The sequence below is a fragment of the Otolemur garnettii genome, unplaced genomic scaffold (assembly GCF_000181295.1).
Source record: "Otolemur garnettii isolate 467f Iridium unplaced genomic scaffold, OtoGar3 scaffold00014, whole genome shotgun sequence".
NCBI classification, from domain to species: Eukaryota; Metazoa; Chordata; class Mammalia; order Primates; family Galagidae; genus Otolemur; species Otolemur garnettii.
Genome location: NW_003852409.1, coordinates 16,505,958 through 16,524,569, shown reverse-complemented (window position 1 = coordinate 16,524,569; position 18,612 = coordinate 16,505,958). Strand labels below are relative to the sequence as shown.

The following is an 18,612-nucleotide window of genomic DNA, read 5'->3' as shown; positions in this document are numbered from 1 at the left end:
CGAACCTGCCACCTTAGGTGTATGTGGCTGGCGCCTTAGCTGCTTGAGCCACAGGCGCTGGGCCGACTTTAACTTCTATGTGCCAGAGTTTCTCATCTCTAAGATGAGATCCAAATTAGTTTCTACCTTTTCATGAGGATTAAGTGAGTTAATATTTGTGAAGTATTTAGAACACTGAGGAACACTACTTGACACTTAATAAACAGTATATAGGTAATGTTCATTAAATTACAAAAAAATTAAGGGCCAGGCACAGTGGCTTATGCCTGTAATCCTTAAACTCTGGGAGGCTGAGGAGGGTGATTTCTTGAGCTCCAGAGTTCAAGTCTGGCCTGAGCAAGAGACCCCCATTTCTACTAAATAATGACTAGTTGGGCCGCGCCTATGGCTCAGTGAGGAGGGCGCCAGCCCCATATACTTAGGGTGGCAGGTTCAAACCCAGCTCCAGCCAAACTGCAACAAAAAGCTGGGTGTTGTGGCATGCGCCTGTAGTCCTAGCTACTTGGGAGGCTAAGGCAAGAGAATTGCCTAAGTCCAGGAGTTGGAGGTTGCTGTGAGCTGTGACACGACAGCACTCTACCGAGGATGATAGAGTGAGACTCTTATCTCTTAAAAAAAAATTAGTCTTAATAAATAAATTAAATAATAGAAAATAACTAACCGGGTATGGTAGTGTATGCCTGTAACCCTAGCTACTCTGGAGGTTGAGGCAAGAGGATTGCTTGAACCTAGGAGTTTGAATGTGACTCCACAGCACTCTACCCAGGGGCAACAGAGAAAGACACTGTCTCCAAAAAATGTAGAGGATAGCTTTTGTGACTGGGCTCTGAAAAATGTTGAAATGAGAGCAATGGATTGCTTATTAGGTCTAACCTTATAATCCCTGTCTCTGAAGCATAGATTCTTAAAACTTTTTAAAGCTCTCTATAAAAGCCACAGATATATTACACTTAAAAAGACTGTATCAAACTGAGGAGTTTCCTAATCATCCTTAGAGATGCCATCTCAGCAGTGCCCTTCGGGAAGGACCCTTAGCTTGTCAGGACTTAGAACTTCCAATAATCTATCTCTGTCAGCAAGACTATATTGGATGTTAGAAATCTTATATGTATTTAGGCACTGGGAAGCTTTCCAATTCCCTTGAAACAAGGGGGAAATGCATTGATCAATCCTAAAGGGGTCATATACTCTACTTTGTGTGAGTTATTTCTTATTATAAATTAAAAAGCGGTTATGAGGCTTGGTGCCCATAAGCAGAGTGGTTAAGGTGCCAGCCACATACACCGAGGCTAGCGGGTTAAAACCTGGCCCAGACCAGCCAAACAACTGCAACAAAAAAAATAGCCAGGTGTTGTGGCAGATGCCTATAGTCCTAGCTACTTGGGAGATTGAGGCAAGAAAATCGCTTAAGCCCAAGAGTTTGAGGTTGCTGTGAGCTGTGTCACCATGGCACTCTACTGAGGGTGACATCATGAGACTCTGTCTCAAAAAAAAAAAGTGGTTATGGTATTTTTGCTTCTGCCCTCAGGGAGAGAGAGTACTAATAATAGTGCCAGCAGAGGTATTTATAGTCTCTATGAGTGTTACTTTGCTTAACAGTAGGCACCCAATTAATGCTTATGACATGAACAAAAGGATGACCAATCTGAAGTGTGTACCGTGGGTCCAGCGTTTCAGGGCTGGATTTCCCTGAGCAGAGTGGCCTTCATAGCAGATGGATAGACTCCTTCCTCAGACAGCCTTGTAAAGAGCACTGCCAGCCCCCTGTTCTCCACTTGGCCTGCAGTGGTTACATGTGTTCATGTGCTTGTTGTTGGAATGACAAGAAACAGAAGAACACTCATAGACTTTAAAAATATATATTTATTAAACTGTATTTGTTTTTAATTCCCAAAGTTTATAACTGTTTTTTCATCTAGCCCATGAGGTACCTGAGCATATTATTACAGTATACAGCAATGATTTTCTCTCCCTGGGTCTCTGTTTCCTTTTTTGTAAAGTGAAGAGGTCTAGATACCCAGGAGCATTCCCATCTAACTCTAAAAATGTGATAGCTTTGGTTGGGCTGCCTACTGCATCTTCAGTCAGTATCCCACCATGGCTTAATCAGTATTTTAAGTGAATGAATGTTTCCCCACCAGATCATTATGAGTAAATAGTAAGTAATAAATAGAGAACATGAAGTTTGAATATTTTAATTTTTTTTTTTTTTAGAGACAAGAGTCTCACTTTATTGCCCTTGGTATAGTGCCGTGGCATCACAGCTCACAGCAACCTCCAACTGCTGGGTTTAAGTGATTCTCTTGCCTCAGTCTCCCAAGTAGCTGGGACTACAGGCGCCTGCCACAACGCCTAGCTACTTTTTGTTGCACTTTGGCAGGGGCCTGGTTTGAACCTGCCACCCTTGGTATATGGGGCCGGTGCGCTACTCACTGAGCGACAGGTGCCACCCAAGTTTGAATATTTTAAAATGCAGTTTTCTGTTCTGCAATGAAAGATCATGGTAAGAGAAAGCACTGAGGCCCTGAAGAACTTCCCAGACACCCAAGGCTATGACCTTCCTCCCCTCTGGCAGTGCTGTCTGCTGGGAAGCGCTGTCTAACCAGAAGATAAGCCAAGAGTCAGGATAATAGTCCAGTGTCTCTGCCTTTAACGAGCTGTCACTTATTCTTCCCTTTCACAGGAAACTAATAAAACTAAATCATTTCATTAAAAATTTTGTTTATATCAGTGTGCAAAATTGCCAACCAGAAATTCAATGGGAAAAATTTTTTAAGTCTTAGTTTGTTAACATGATCCATAAAAAAGACCATCTTCATGTATTCCAAAGGCAGAAAGGTGAGAAAAAGGAGCTAACTCAGTTTCTGTCCCCACAAAGACAGAAAAGGTCAGGAAGTCCAATGGAAGTTGCTCCTATAGATAAGGCACAAAGCAGGAGAGTTAGGGGATGTCTAGGTTCCATGCCCTTCATCACTCAGAATCCATCTCCCTATCTTGAAGATCTTTGGAAATTCTCAAGTTTTGAGAGATGTTGTCATGGGCTCAGCAACCCTGTCCCCTGGTTTTGGTCCCCCTCCATTCTCCCTTTTGGTCATAGCAGCCTTCTTAAGGCACAAAACTGGGCCTGGGCCTTGTGCAGATCTGTTGAGGGGTGAGGTCACGCAATGGTCTCTGGACTCCAGGAAGCAAGTGCTGCAGGCTTCAGCCCAGAGTTTCCAGGGGCTAGGAACAAGGTAAGAAACAGACATCAGAAGAAAAAGCAGCTGGAAGTACAATGTCTGGAACAAGGAGTCCCAGCCTTGGTGCCTGCAGATCCCTCACCAGCTAAACCATCCTGAGAAGCGGGTATGCTAGGTAGTAGCCCATAGCAGAGCCCAGGACCACACCAAAGAAAATCCAGGTGTTGTAGGACATGACAGCCAGCATTATGAAGTAGCCGATGACCACTTGGATGACGTGGATTAGAGACTGCCCAATGTGACACAAATACCATCTAGATGAAAAAGAAAACCAAGTTAATGCTGGTAATGAGCTGGAAGTTGGGAGCTGGTACCAGGGAAGTGGAAAGCCACTGAATTACAGGACCAGCTGATTCTAACTCATATGTTTAACCCAGGAGAGCTTTTTAAAGGGACATATCTCCATCACTTTTAGTTCTGAGCTTCCCAGGATCCTAAGTGAAAGGGAAAATGATGGGGTATGTTAGCTATCTTGTCTGATAAGGGATACAAGAAAATCGCCATCAGTAAGGCAGGCTTTTCCCCCTGAATCCACTGTGGGAGGATAATGGAAGGAACATAGACTTCAGTGACATATCAATTCCTATTCCTCAGCCACTTATTAAATGTGGCCTCGCACAAATGTCTTACCCTCTTCTGAACTTAAGTTTCCTTATTAGTGAAACAGGAATAAGAATACCTCCCTTGCAGGGTGATTGTGAAGGTATGCAAGGTGGCTGGTGATGTAGCAGGCAGCTTCATTAAGCGGGACTGAGGCTGGGGCTGAAAAGAGGGCAGAACAGGGACCCTAAACATCCACCTGATCAGAGGGAAGGGAGAAGAGGAATGGAGAAGAGCTGCCTGCCCTCACCCAGCAGGATACACTGCTAACAGCACTTTCTATCACTTGCTTCAGGACAGCTGCAGATTCCCTCCTGGGTTTGGAAGCCTAGTGACCTAAGGAACCTGTTGAGATTTGGGGGAGGTTGAGTGGCCCTCCCAGAAGCCTGCACCAGGGTTCTGAAGATTGCGGTTCCCTAAAGAAAGCCTTCTTAGCCTCCCAGGTGGCTGGTCATACAACTTTTGCCTGGGCATCAGGAGACTTGAGCTCTAATTTACTTTATTAACTGTAATGACTTTGGCAAGTCCTGGTCCTTCCCTGGGGCTCAACTTCCTTTCTGTGAAGTGGGTCTTAGGCTCTCTGGACCCAGACTATCTCTCAAGATGGACATGAGTATTCTGCCCATTCCCCCCACCCAGAGCCTGTACCTGTGGTGGGTTCTGCTGATGGGGGGAGACTCGGAGCCTGCAGCATCCCATTCTGTCTCCGTGATGACCTGCTGGCTGATAGAGATGGGCAGGCTCACCAGCACCTGCTGGAGCAGCTTGGCTTTGCCAACCTTGATGCCTTCATATAACACAGCAAGGAGCAGGACCACCAACACCGAAAGAGCCATGCCTGTCAAAGGAGGCTGAGTTGCAGAGCTGTGGCTGGGCCAGCACTACTGCCCTCCCAGCACCTCCCCTGAGACTGGCTCCCTTGGCAGAAGACCACTGCCACTCATTCCGTGGAATCTACTCCGGTGACCTCTCCAGACCTAGTATGGAAGGGTTGGCCTACTGGAATGTTGCTTTCAGATCAGGAAGCTAAGCTGTCTGGGAAAGCCAAGGCCTGAGGGTGACAAAGCCATAAACCGTCTCCCCAACCACTCCCCCCAGCAAGCTGCACATTCTCTGTCAGGACTTCTTAGTAAGGAATGAGTACAGCAAGGTCCTATTTACACATAGGGGCACAAAGTCTGGAGGGAAGGATATACAGGCCCAGGGTCGTGGTCATCTCAGCAAAGTAAGGTACAGCTGGTTTTATTATCTTCTTGCCTAGTTTTCTAAAGTTTCTTTCATATGTATTACTTTTATCATAGGGAAAAACCCCAGTTATTTTTACAGAAAACATTAAGTGCTTACTCAAGCTGCTATGTAAAATTAACTGCCACCTGCTAGTTCACAAATAGAGTGCCAGTAGTCCAGCTAAACCAGTGGTTCTCAATCTGTGGGTCATGAACCCTTCATAACAATGAAAATACATCCTGCATATCAGATATTTACATTACGATTCATAACAGTAGCAAAATTACAGTTATGAAGTAGCAACGAAAATAATTTTATGGTTGGGGGTCACAACATGAGGAACTGTATTAAAGGGTTGTGGCATTAGGAGGCATTAGGAAGTTTGAGAACCACTGAGCTAAATAATCTATTTTATTGGGCTCTGCCCTGCTTTCCTAGCACTTAGCTCCTAGTACCTGTGGCAACCCTGAAGCAATGTCTTTGTATGCTAATAAGATGACTGGCCTTTGGGCCTTCCTTGGGGGCTAGTTGCCAGGGGAACCAACCTCGTGCTTACTGTGTTGGAACTTTCAGCCCTACCTCCAACTTTTGGGAGGTAGGAGGGACTGAAGTTTGAGTTGATGAGTGGCCAACGATGTAATCAATCACACCAGTGTACAAAGCCTCCATAAAAACCCAGAGAGCCTGCAGATTGCTGAAAACACCAACGTACTTAGAGGGCGGCAAGCCCAGACAGGGCAAGGAAGTTCCATGCCCTTCCCACATGCCCTGCCCTAGGCATCTCTTCCACCTGGCTGCTCATGTATATAACACATGAGTAAAGTGTTTCCCTGAATTTTGTGAGTCATTCTAGCAAATAATCAGCCCCAAGGAGGGGGTTATGGGAATCCTGATTTATTATGCCTGGTTGGTCAGAGACAACCTGGGACTTGCTATTGGCATCTGAAGTGAGCGCAGTCTTGAGGCAGACCAACTCCAGTTAGTGTCAGATTTGAACTGAACTGCAGGACACCCAGCTGGCATCAGAGAATTGGTTAGTGTGGGAGGAAACCTACATATCTGATCATAGAAGTGTGCTGAGCATAAGAGAAGGAAAAACAGTAAGTTGCTGGTTTTCCTTCACAGGCTCCCAAGAGGAAATCATCTGCAAAAGGTGCAGGTTTTTATAATATAAAATTACAGGTAATGGCATACACATGGTAAAAATTTAAATAGTACAAAAGGGTATACAACAAAAAGTGGTTTTCCCACCTAAGACCCCAGTTCTCCTCCCCAGTCAACCTCTGTTAACTCAATATACATGTAGGCCTCCGTCTGTTTTTTTTTAAATTTTTATTTATTTATTTATTTATTTATTTATTTATTTTTGAGACAGAGCCTCAAGCTATCCCCCTGGGTAAAGTGCTGTGGCATCACAGCTCACAGCAACCTCCAACTCCTGGACTCAAAGCGAGTCTCCTGTCTCAGCCTCCCAAGTAGCTGGGACCATAGGCACCTGCCACAATGTCCGGCTATTTTTTGGTTGCAGCCATCATTGTTGTTTTGGTGAGCCCAGGCTAGATTTAAACCCACCACCTTAAGTGTATGTGGCTGGCGCCTTAGCCACTTGAGCCACAGGTGCCCAGCCTGTCTGGTTTTTTTTTTAGAGACAGAGTCTCACTCTGTCCCCCTCAGTAGAGTGCTGTGGCGTCACAGCTCACAGCAACCTCCACCTCTTGGGCTTAGGCAATTGCCTTAGTCTCCTGAGTAGCTGGGACTACAGGCTGACAAAGGCCACAACACCTGGCTATTTTTTGTTGCAGTTTGGCCAGGGCTGGGTTTGAACCTGCCACCATCAGTATATGAGGCCGGCACCCTACTCACTGAGCCACAGGCACCACTCAGGCCTCTGTCTAAATTATCTGTGCATATTCTTCTGCATCTGTCTTCATCATCTGTTCTCCGTAGCTCACAAAGATCTACCTCACTTCCCCCAGAGGTTTCACAGTACTGAGAGATTATATTCTGTTTTCCAAAGATAGACACCCCAACATACCCCACCCCCATAGGCTCACTCCTGCCTTCAAGTCGTAGGGTCCATGACCCCTCTCCTTTAGCCTAGGAAGACCTGTGTGACTTTAACCAATAAAGGTAGAAGGAATGTTTCCAAGGTTAGGTCTTGAAAATCTCATGCACTTCTGCCTTACTCTGTTGAGATACTCACTCTTGGAATCTAGCCACTCTGCCACGAGGAACGCCAGGCAGAGGAGACACCACACCTAGGTGTTCAGCCAGCAACCCCAGTTGAAGTCCTAGCTAACAACCAGCATCAACCACTAAGCATGAGAGTGAGAACTTGTCAAGATGATTCTAGTTCCAGCCACCATCTAACTATACCTGTATGAGAGACCTTGAATGACGATCCCTTAGCTGAACCCAGGCACCTCCCAGAACCTTTAGAGAATGATAAAGTGACTATTGTTTTAAGTCACTATTTAGTCAGCAGTGGATAACCAGAAATGATAACCCACTGTAGGAACAACCCCACCTGCAATAATGGGCATTTGGGCTATTTACAGTCTATTTTTAAGATGCAGTTATTTAAGTCAAGAAAAAAAAAAAATTCCATCACGTATTAATGCCAAACACTGCCTTGTTAAGTCAAATGAATACTCTTCCCTTTCAAACTGGTGTCTCATCTGTAGCAGCTGCAGTAGGTTTCTGAGCTAGTACAGAACTCTGGATTGGGGAGTGCCAGGTGGCACCAGGAGATCAAGTTCTATTTCCAATGTTTACTGTGTGACCTTGCACAAGTTTCTTCCCTTGCTGGGCTTCTTTCTCCAGTAATAGGGAGAAAACCTGCCTTCCTGTCCTCTCTCTCTCTCTCTCTCTCAGCCTTTGTGAGGATCAGTGAGATAAAGGAGCCCTTTGCAATCCGAAGGGTAGTGGTTGCAAGTGGAAATATGAATGAAAAGTTCCTGCTCAGGGTTTAAGCCAGGAGAGTCAGGTTCACATAGTGCCCATGGAAATAAAGAGAACCCAGGTTCTCCATTGCCTGGTGCTACGAGGCTTTCCACGCTGCAAGTTGGAGCTTCCCAGTTCCTACCTGCAGGACTGTGGACACTCCAGAAATCAAACAGAAGCACCACCTTGTCTGAGAAGATGAAATGCATCTGAAAGAGAAGGAAACCTACATCACCAGGGGCTTCAGGCCATGGAAGTCATGGTCACTAATGGTCTCCCGCAACTTCCTCTGGAATCCCAGAAAACTGAGGTCACTGCACATCAGTGCTGGAAGGGGCAGCAAAGGTGATCAGGGTGAACTAAGACTATATGGAGCAGGGACTTGCCCAAGTATGTCAGCAGCAGAGCTATAACTGAGCTGGCCCTGCTCCATTTGGAAGTGAAGGTAGGTGAGTGCCCATCCTCATTGTCACTAGGCCAGCCACAGTCTTGGCATGTGACAGTGTCCTGACTACACATGATGTCCCCACTGTGCCCTCCATGCTTCTTACCCCAGGGCCCCAATCACTCTGTTCCAACAACCAGCATCAACCACTAACCATGAGAATGAGAACAGCTCTGAGATAGTCTCCCCGAAAGAGAGCAGTGTGATAAGAGCCTGGAGCTCTCTTTGTCCTTGAAAATCCAAGCAGTTCCCATGATGTTTATCTGGAGGGTGTTTATCAGGGACAGCATCTTCAATCTGCATTCCACATCACTCTACTCATTAAACATTTGCTGAGCCCAGTTCTGGATCCAGTGTTGTGGAGAAAGGCTTATGTCCTCACCCTTGATGAATTCATGGACTTACAGGAAAGACTTCAGGTAGAAGCAATGGCCATGCAGGGCCCATGTAACGCCTTTCTCCAAGAGTGCCTGCTCTACCATGTTCAGGGTGCCATCAAGGGCTTATTATATGTTATTTCAGTGACACAACAGTTCTCTGTGTGACAGGGACAGTTAGGCCCACTTTATCGGAAGGAAAACTGGGGGGAAACTAGCCTCAGGGAAATTAAGTAATTTGCTAAAGGTCACAAATCTAGTAAGCTGGCAGAGCTGGGATTCAGACCTGAGTGTAGCTGGGTTCCAAAGCCCTGCACATTCTAGGACACTGTGCTGCCTTCCAATCCCCAAGAAACGAGGATGGGAGGGGGACTGGACAGTGATCTTTTTTTTTTTTTCTCACCTTGTGGCCCTCTATAGAGTGCAGTGGTGTCACAGTTCACAGCAACCTCCAGCTCTTGAGCTTAGGCGATTCTCTTGCCTCAGCCTCCTAAGTACCTAGGACTACACTATAGGTGCCCACCACAACGCCTGTCTATGTTTTTGTTGCAGTTTGGCTGGGGCTGTGTTTGAAACCATCACCCTCAGTATATGGAGCAGGCGCCCTACTCACTGACCCACAGGCACCGCCCACTAGACAGTGATCTTAAGTGCCACACCTGGCTTAAAGACTGTGTCTGGCAAGATGCAGTCCTGACCGATCAATCAATTAGTTCACCCTCTCAAGAAAGGGAAGGTCTCTCTAGCCACCAGGTAAACCCTCCCCAGCCAGCACAAGCAATTCTGCATGCACCCTCAGTGCTCACCCAGCTAAGAAGATCCTGGCTGAGGGGCATCAGAAGCCTTTGCCTTCTACCACAATGGCCACATATTAGAATTCTGAAATGTCAGAGCTAGAAGTCACCTCAGAATTTTAAGTACCCTGGCTTTCAGCATTTTTTTGTCAGGTAACAGTGGCCAATTAAAATCTTGCAATTCCATTACATAAAACACAGGGCTTTAGGCAAAATGGGAAGAGAGGTCTGAATTCTGCTAAAACCCAGTTTGAAAACTGATCTGATCAACTTCCATCCCTCTCCACCCACTCTCATTTCCAGATGCGCAGTGAGTCTCAAGAGAGGGGATTTACCCAAGACTTCACAAGAGGCCTGATTACTCTCCTTGTGTGTTCAAGGGTAGAGGATCTCGAGAGAGACTCTGGATTCCTGTCAAGGCTGTGGGGCCATCAGTCCTTGAAGAGAGTTCAGGCTGAGACAAACACTCACAGGCACAGTAGATGGACAGGCAGGTTGGATTAGCTGCCGTTTTGTTGGAAGCTGTGCCATGTGGGTGTTCCATGGCCTCCTGGAAACGAAGCTTCTGTTTGCAGATGACAACCTTAAACCACTAGCCATACGTGTTCTAGCCTTCACCCCTCCCACCTCAAAACTTAGGATCGAAGATCTTTTGGGGGGTTGAGTAGGGGTCTAACACAGACACACACACAAATCCTTTCCCCTCCCCCTCTTTCTCTCAAATACACAAAGGATCTGGCTAGCTCCCCCCCCACACACACAAGTTACCACCAAAGGACCCTAACCTTCCAGGCAAGCTGTGGAATTTTCCTACCCCCTATGACTCTATATAAAAGGGGTCTCTAACTGCTCCCTGGGGGCAGACACTATCCTTGTACTGCCCTGGCAGGTTGCCCTCCCCTTTCAATAAACCTGGCCTGAACATCTCTGTGGCCTCCTCCTTGGGTACCATCGTTTATACTTTTCCAAAAAGAAAATAAGGACTAGTGATTGAGTCTAGGATTTCCAATGAAATCAGGGCCTCTCAGGGAAGGGGAAAGAAAACACTGCAAAGGCACCCACACAAGGTGACACACAGTGAGGGCTCCAAACCCAGGCGTCTTCTTCCCAAACTCATCAAGGCTGGAGGGTTGCTCTCAGCAGCATTCCATGCAAGAACCACAGGATAAGAGGTGCACTGAAAAGTGCATTCTGTGGTCTAGTTTGGGAAAAAAATAGGGTATAACAGCTCTCTCTGCTGCGGCCAGAAGGCTGAACCTAGAACTCCCTCCCTGTCTTTTTCCTGCTGAGCACCCAGTGGCAGAGCACCTTACAGAAGACACTTTGGGAAGTGCTAATCTAGAGCAAACTTCTTTTCTCATACTTGACAGGGAAATAACACTTACTGAGGATTTTGTGCTAGCCATTATTCTAAAAGTGTTACAGGCTTTTATTATAAGGGGAATTACTCTTCTTAGGTCTATTTGTTGTTATTGTTGAGGCAGAGTCTTACTACGTTGCTCTTGGTAGAGTGCTGTGGCATCACAGCTCACAGCAACCTCAAAATCCTGGGCTCAAGCAATTCTCTTGCCTCAGCCTCCCAGGCAGCTGGGACTACAGGTGCCTGCCACAATGCCCAGCTATTTTTTTGTTGCAGTTATCGTTGTTTAGTTGACCCAGGCTGGAGTCGAACCTGCCAGCCTCGGTGTATGTGGCTGGCACCGTAACCACTGCGCTACAGGCACCATTGTATAGACGAGAATACTAAGGCAAAGAGAGTTTCAGTTACTTGCCTAGTTGTGCAGCTGGGATTTTGCCTATGCAGGGGGCTTCAGTCCAAGAGGCAGCTGTGACATGCCTAAGGTCACAATGAGTTGATGGCAGAATCAGGACTAGAACTGGGGTCTCCTTGCCAGACCCTCATTGACAAGAGGAAAATTAAGATGCTAAGCTGAGCCACGTGGGTGTCCCTGGAAGTGAGCCCACTGTCAGGTATAACACTAGACTGAGATGAAAGGTGAACTGTCTAACAGTTGTTAGTTTTAACATTTCAAAAAGAAAAAGGCGATATGGCCACTTTGGGGACAAAAGAAGGGAAGAAGAAGAGGAGGAAGGTGTGTATGAGAAAGGGCCTCTGTACAATTAGGATGGCCATGCTTGGCTCCTCCCATGGACGGCCAACAGGCAGCTGGTCAGTATTTCCTGAGAAAGACAATGAGTTTACATTACAAAAATAAAGAAAGCAAATAAGGACTTGTCTGGGGACTGGAGAGTAAGGCCAGAGCCCAGGGGATGAGAGCTAGACAATAGGATAAGAAAAGGCAGAGAGAGTAAAGGGTGGGAGGGAGAGACACTGGAGTGGATCCTAGGTGCAGAGGAGCGATGTTGTTAGAGCTGGATCCACAAATAAGTCAGTTCCAGGTGAAGCACTAGCAGACCATGGGCCAGTCAGGAGCTTCACAACAGCCAGTAGCTCAGTGAAGGATAGCAGGTCTCCTTGGACTCCAGGGCCTTATTAAAACTGCAGATTCCTGGGCCTCCTCAGACCCCTAAATCAACAGCGAGGGGCAGAGCCATAGGAGGGATGACACAAGATTTTAAGCAGCCCCTTCAGGAGGTTCAGAGGCTCAGTTCAGTTTGTTACAGAGGCAGTAAAGCCTGTGGTCAGTATACAGTTTCTGAAGCCGCACTGGCTAGATCTGCCTCCTAGCTCTGCCAGGAACCAGCTGTATGACCCTGAGCTGCCAATATACATAAAGCCCCCTGTGGACCTCAGTCTCCTCATCTGTAAAATGGGGTCAGGACTCTAGGAACTTTTTCACTTGGTTTAGCCTCATGTTCCCTGTTGACATGGTACACATAGGCTTCTAGCTTGAGCTTTACTCCTACCCTGAAATTCCATAAAAGAAAAAAAAAATTGAGGCCAGGTGTGGTGGGCTCACACCTGTAATTATAGCATTTTCAGAGGCTGAGGCCAGGAGTTTGAGAAGCCTGAACAAGAGAGAGACTCTATCTCTACAAAAGATAGAAGAAATTAGCTGGGTATAGTGGCAGGCACTTGTAGTCTCAGCTACTTGGGAGGCTGAGACAGGACTGCTTAAACCCAGGAGTTTGAGGCTGCAGTGAGCTAGGCTGAGGCCACTGCACTCCAGCCTGGGTGACAGAGTTAGACCCTGTCTCAAAGAAAGAAAAGAAATGAGTGTGCCTGTGTTTCTGAGTTGGGAGGGGGATCTCATCTATGTATCTCCTTGATTCCTGAGTTTAGACTTGGACATAGCAGCTTTGGGTTTGGCAGAGACCTGGAAATAACCTGGCTGTTTTCCTCCCTGCATTCAGCGAACATGCCTTTCAGTTTTCAAAGGGATCTGACTCATATCACCACCCCTGGCCCGTGCTGACCAAGTTCACTGAAGACCCTGGATCTGCAGGACAGAGAAAGAAATGTGAAACCATTGATTGCAGAGAAGAACCACCCAGCTACTGCGTCTTCTGAGGGCCTGCGTGTGCCTGCGCCATGTTCACCTTCTACCTTTATCTGCATCACTCCCCAGGACATCACTGCAGGTGCCCACTATTATTAACCCCTTTAAATTAACAAAGGAGGTGAAGAAAGGCCCATGTATTGTCCAAGGTCACTCAGTGATGAGCTATCCAGAGCTAGAGATCTTTTTGGAAAGCCTGTGCTGGTTCTCAAATCTCATTATGCACATTGAGCACTCTGGGAAGGGCTAAAGCAGATGTCTAGGAGGCCACACTTTGAGGAATCATCTAAATCATGATGTTTTCCTGACAACCAGCCAGGACAGGTCAAGTAAATTATGTTAGAGCCTCAAAATGGAAATGTAGGCACTTAAAAATCATGTTGAGCCAGGCGCAGTGTCTCACACCTTTAATCCCAGCACTTGGAAGGCTGAGGCAGGTGGATTGCCTCAGCTCACAGATTCAAGACCAGCCTGAGCAAGAGCTCTAAAATACAGCTGGGCATTGTGGCAGACACTGGTAGTCCCAGCTACTTGGGAGGCTGAGGCAAGAGAATCGCTTAAGCTCATGAGTTTGAGGTTGCTGTGAGCTAAGATGTCATAGCACTCTATTGAGGGTGACAAAGTGAGACTCTGTCTCAAAAATAAATAAAGAAATAAAAATCATGTTGAAAAATTAAAAAATAAAAGTGGCTTTTTTATCTGCCTGATATGAATGTGGTACTTAGTCAATACAAAAAGCTAGAACAATACCAAAAAGAAAGTTAAAAAAAAAAAAATCACTGAGTCCAGAGACATCTTCTGTTAGGATTCCAAGAAGAATATTTGTTGATATGGCAAAATGTTCACAAAAGAATGATATACAAAAACAAAGAGATGGAAACAATCCTGTGAAAAACTTCATTTATGCTGGAGTTGCACTCATCTTCCACAAAAGCTTCTGGTGATACAGGGTTCCCCCATTCAAGGTTGAACAGGGACCCCATTTTCCTAGGCCTGAGCAATTTCATGTAAGCTGGACTCTCCTGAAGAGGCCACTGGCTATTCTGCCTGAGATGGAGGGACAGCATTCATTTGGTTTTTTTTTTCTATGTCACCCTCTGTAGAGTTCTGTACCGTCACAGCTCATAGCAACCTTAAACTTTTGGGCTTAAGCGATTCTCTTGCCTCAGCCTCCCAAATAGCTGGGACTACAGGCACCCGCCACAACACCTGGCTATTTTTTGGTTTTAGTTGTCATTGCTGTTTAGAAGGCCTGGGCTGGGTTTGAACCTGCCAGCTCCTGTGTATGTGGCTGGCGCCTTAGCTGCTGAGCCAGGGCTGCATTCATTTGTTAATACAGTCATTAATGTTGAAGTCTGCCAAGTCCTGGCTAAAGGTAATTCTCAAGACCTCCCTTTTTTTGTTTGTTTGTTTTATTGTTGGGGATTCACTGAGGGTACAAGAAACCAGGTTATACTGATTGCAATTGTTAGGTCAAGTCCCTCTTATACTCGTGTCTCAAGACCTCCCTTTTTTACAAAACAACATATAGCCTCTAGAAAAAAGACCCAGTAAAAGACTTCCCACTTGGGTCTTTCCCTCTGCCAGAAGCTCTGGTGCTTCTTATTCCTTCAATATTCTTTTGTGTCTAAGAAATTCTATCTTACCCCTTATCTGTGGTCTGTGGGTTCATTCTTTGAATCTCTGAGACCAAGGACCTACTGCAGAAATTCTGCCAACACTGGCACCACCTCTGCCAGGTGAGTCTACTTGGTAAATGGATGGCATGAATGGAATGTCCCCACTGGCTAATTAATCAGTAAAGGAGTCTGTAACTGGTTTCTTTCTACTGTCATTGAGCCTGGGCCAGCTATGTCAGGGACCCCAAACAGCCCAGACACCTTTTGCCATAGACCTGAACATACAGAGAACAGTGAAATTAATTAAACCAAGACTTCCTTTTCTGTGCTAGGAATGTACAGACCCTGGAGATACAGAGACCAATAAAAGTCCTTGGTGCTACAGGAGCTACCTTCTATAAAGGGAGACAAAGACGTGAACAGGTAATTACAGCAGGTGTACATCAGAAAGAGAAAGGCACAGTACAGGTCTCCTGGGGGTTGTAGGGTCCAGATATCTTAGACACTTGACCTGGCCAGGGGGCAGATGGCTAGAACAGTTCTGAAGCCAGAGGAGCAGGAAGCAGCCAGGGAAGAGGAACTGAACAGTATGCTCAGAGCTGAAAGAGCCCACAGAGACCAAATGGTTCCACCTCCCAGGGAGTCCATCGCCCTGGAGGGACAAAGACTCAAGTCTGGCCTTTTTACTAGGTGAAAAGATTCAAATCAGCACACACTGACTTTGAAGCAAGTGACTGCAGGCTGCAGTTTTCAATTAAAGAGCTTTGTGGTTATATATTCTAGGGGCAGGCCCCAATCTTGTTTTCCCACCATGAGTTAATCTCGCCTCTGGCAGCTTAATTTATCTGTGTTTAATTCAGGGTGGGGAGGAGCACGGGGAAGGAGGGAGCAATCCCGGGATATCATTTTCTTCTTTATCTTCTCATTTAGGGTTACTGATACTTTGAGAAAAGTGCCCTCATTTATAAACCAAAGAATTCAGGTGGAGGGTAAGGTCCCAGTGCTGGCTGACCAGCTGGGGAACTAATTCAAGGCTTCCCATCTATTTCCCCTTTTAGAGGACTGGCAAGAGCTGGGCGTGGGCATCTTACTGAGTGGCCTTTCTACGCTTCCTGTATCTTAAATTCTATGACATTCTTCAACTGGATGAAGAAAACAGTATGACTTCTTTAGAGATGAAAGGACTTGCAAGCTGTGATTCCCTCCAGCCCAGGTGAACCTTACCAAGAAAAACAGATGGCCAAAAGCTGTTTTCTAACCCAAAATGTAGGGAGGATGGAAACAGCTGAGTGTGTTTTATTCCCCAAAGATTCCGAGTAGGAACCTGCCACCGGCAGGGCCAGGGCGAGGGGTGTGCGCTCAGCCTGTGCTCGCCCAGTGCAGGCTGACCTGCACCGGGCTTTGCTCTTCGTGGAAGCCTTCCTGGAATCTCTCCCAAGTTCCTACCCTCCCACCCCCGGGCACCCGCGGGAGATCAGGGCTGGCGACTCGCGACTCTACCGTCTTCACCCACCGCACCCCCGCCTTCAAGCCGCGCCACGGCAGGTGCTCAGGGACAAACAAAAAGAAAACCGCTTTAAGCTCTACCTGCGCCGCCCCGTAACCGTGTTCCAGCTGTTGACAGTTTAGCCACAAACCCCCTCACCAGCCCCGGGCCAGCGGCGTCGAGGCTGTCGGGTGCCCGGAGTGGCTGCCCTAGAGGACCCCGCCCTTGCCGCCCACTCCCGTCCCGTCCTCCCCAGGGCGCCCAGGATTTACCTCCATGGTGAGTACGCGGGGCGAGAGCAGGGACGCCTCTGCCCGCTCGGGTCTCCGGTTGCCGAGTGCGTCCCGCCTTCGCCGTGATCGCGACTCGGGCCGCGCGGATCACATGGGCCGGGCGAGGCGGCGCGCGGGCGCCTGGGAGTTGTGGTCCCCACGCGCGCCCCACCCCGGCGGCTCGGGCGCGCACGGGGCCGGGACCCACGGGCCGCAGTCTGCGTCTCCCGCGTGGCAAGCAAAAGGGGACGCCTGCTGCGTCCGTCTTGTCCTTTCCTGGTTTTGCTCTTGACTACGTCTTGGCAGTTACAGCAAAGTTTATTGCTCCTTGTAATAAACCACTCTGAACTTGACAGTTACAGCAAAGTTTATTGCTCCTTATAATAAACCACTCTTAGCTTCACACAGGTTGAGTTGAAAATCGGAAAGTCCATCCTATGGACATCATAGCAACAAATTTGGAGGAAATTAAATCAGATATGTCCCAGACTTTTAATGTCGTCATTAGAAGAATTACACTTTTTTTTTCTTTTTAGAAAATCTTTTTCCAATGGGCAATGTTCCAGCACTGTTGTAATGTTAATTTGTTTTTCTTTGATTGCGAGGGTAGTAAACGTTTCTTGGTATTTCCATTTTCGTGTATTGCCAATTTCTTTCATTGATCCAATTTTTGGTCAGGAAGAATTTGGGAGGGAGAGGGACTTTTGACAGTATTTGATCCTTTAAGTATTTAGTAATCCTTTGTCAGCCATCCCATGAGTAAAGGGGCTCCTGGGAGAAACCCTATAGTGACAGTGGTAGGAGATGTTGAGGCAGAGCCGACCTCAGTTCAAATTCAGAGCCCTTGGCTTTGGGACCTTAGGCAGATAGCTTTATTTTTCTGAGCCTGGGTTTCCTGGTCAGTAAAATGAAAATAATAATAGAGGGCAGCGCCTGTGGCTCAAGGAGTAGGGTGCTGGCCCCATATACCGGAGGTGATGGGTTCAAAACTGGCCCTGGCGCCAAAAAAGAAAAGAAAAGAAAAGAATAATAGAACCTACCTCACAAGAGTATTGAAAGGTGTCAATGAAAATATAGATGTTAGGTGATGCCTGTGGCTCAGTGGGTAGAGCTCCGGTCCCATATACCGAGGGTGGTGAGTTTGAACCCAGCCCTGGCCAAACTGCAACAAAAAAAATAGCCGGGCGACGTGATGGGCGCCTGTAGTCCCAGCTACTCCAGGGGCTGAGGCAAGAGAATTGCCTAAGCCCAAGAGCTGGAGGTTGCTGTGAGCTGTGACACTATGGCATTCTACCGAAGGTGATAAAGTGAGACTCTGTCTTTAAAAAAAAAAAAAAGAATGAAAATGTATGTGTTAAATTCTCAGCTTAAAATCTGGCAATGGGGCTCGGCACCTGTGGCTCAAGCAGCTAGAGTGCCAGCCACATACACCTGAGCTGGCGGGTTCAAATCCAGCCCAGCCCACCAAACAACGGTGATGGCTGCAACCAAAAAATAGCTGGGCGTTGTGGTGGGTGCCTGTGGTCCCAGCTACTTGGGAGGTGGAGGCAAGAGAATCGCTTGAGCCCAGGAGTTGGAGGTTGCTATGAGCTGTAATGTCACAGCACTCTCCCCAGGGCAATAGCTTGAGGCTCTGTCTTAAAAACAAACAAATAAACAAAAACCTGGCAGTGGGAACTCGCTCAATAAATCATAGCCATTGTCATCTTTCTTTCTTTTTTTTTTCTTGAGACAGAGCCTCAAGCTGTCACCCTGGGTAGAGTGCCCTGGCACTCCCACTGATTAGCCTTCCTCCATCCAACCTCCCCCTGCCCTTCTCTTCCCTCTTCTTCCCTCCTTCATCCTGGGCTATAGTTATGTTTTATCTTTCATATGGAAGAGTGGGTGATTATATTGGTTTCATAATAGTACTGAGTACAATGGATGCTTTTTCTTCCATTCTTGAGATACTTTGCTAAGAAGAATATTTTCCAGCTCCATATATGTAAACATAAAAGAGGTAAAGTCTCCATCTTTTTTAAGGCTGCATAATATTCCATGGTGTACAAATACCACAATTTATTAATCTATTCATGGTTCTGTGGGCACTTGGGCTTCTTCCATGACTTAGTAATTATGAATTGGGCTGAAATAAACATTGTTGTGCAGA

At 46.8% G+C, this 18,612-nt stretch overlaps 1 protein-coding gene across 1 annotated transcript; it reads right to left on the bottom strand.

Moving 5' to 3' along the window:
- Positions 1 to 2,436: 2,436 nt before the first annotated feature.
- Positions 2,437 to 16,533, bottom strand: SLC31A2 (solute carrier family 31 member 2). The gene is made up of 4 exons (XM_003785391.3): positions 16,464 to 16,533; positions 8,152 to 8,218; positions 4,488 to 4,677; positions 2,437 to 3,493 (listed from the first exon to the last, which is right to left on the bottom strand). The coding sequence occupies exons 1-4, from the start codon at positions 16,467 to 16,469 to the stop codon at positions 3,325 to 3,327; spliced, it is 432 nt and encodes a 143-aa protein (XP_003785439.2). The 5' UTR covers positions 16,470 to 16,533; the 3' UTR covers positions 2,437 to 3,324.
- Between the last annotated feature and the right edge of the window lie 2,079 nt (positions 16,534 to 18,612).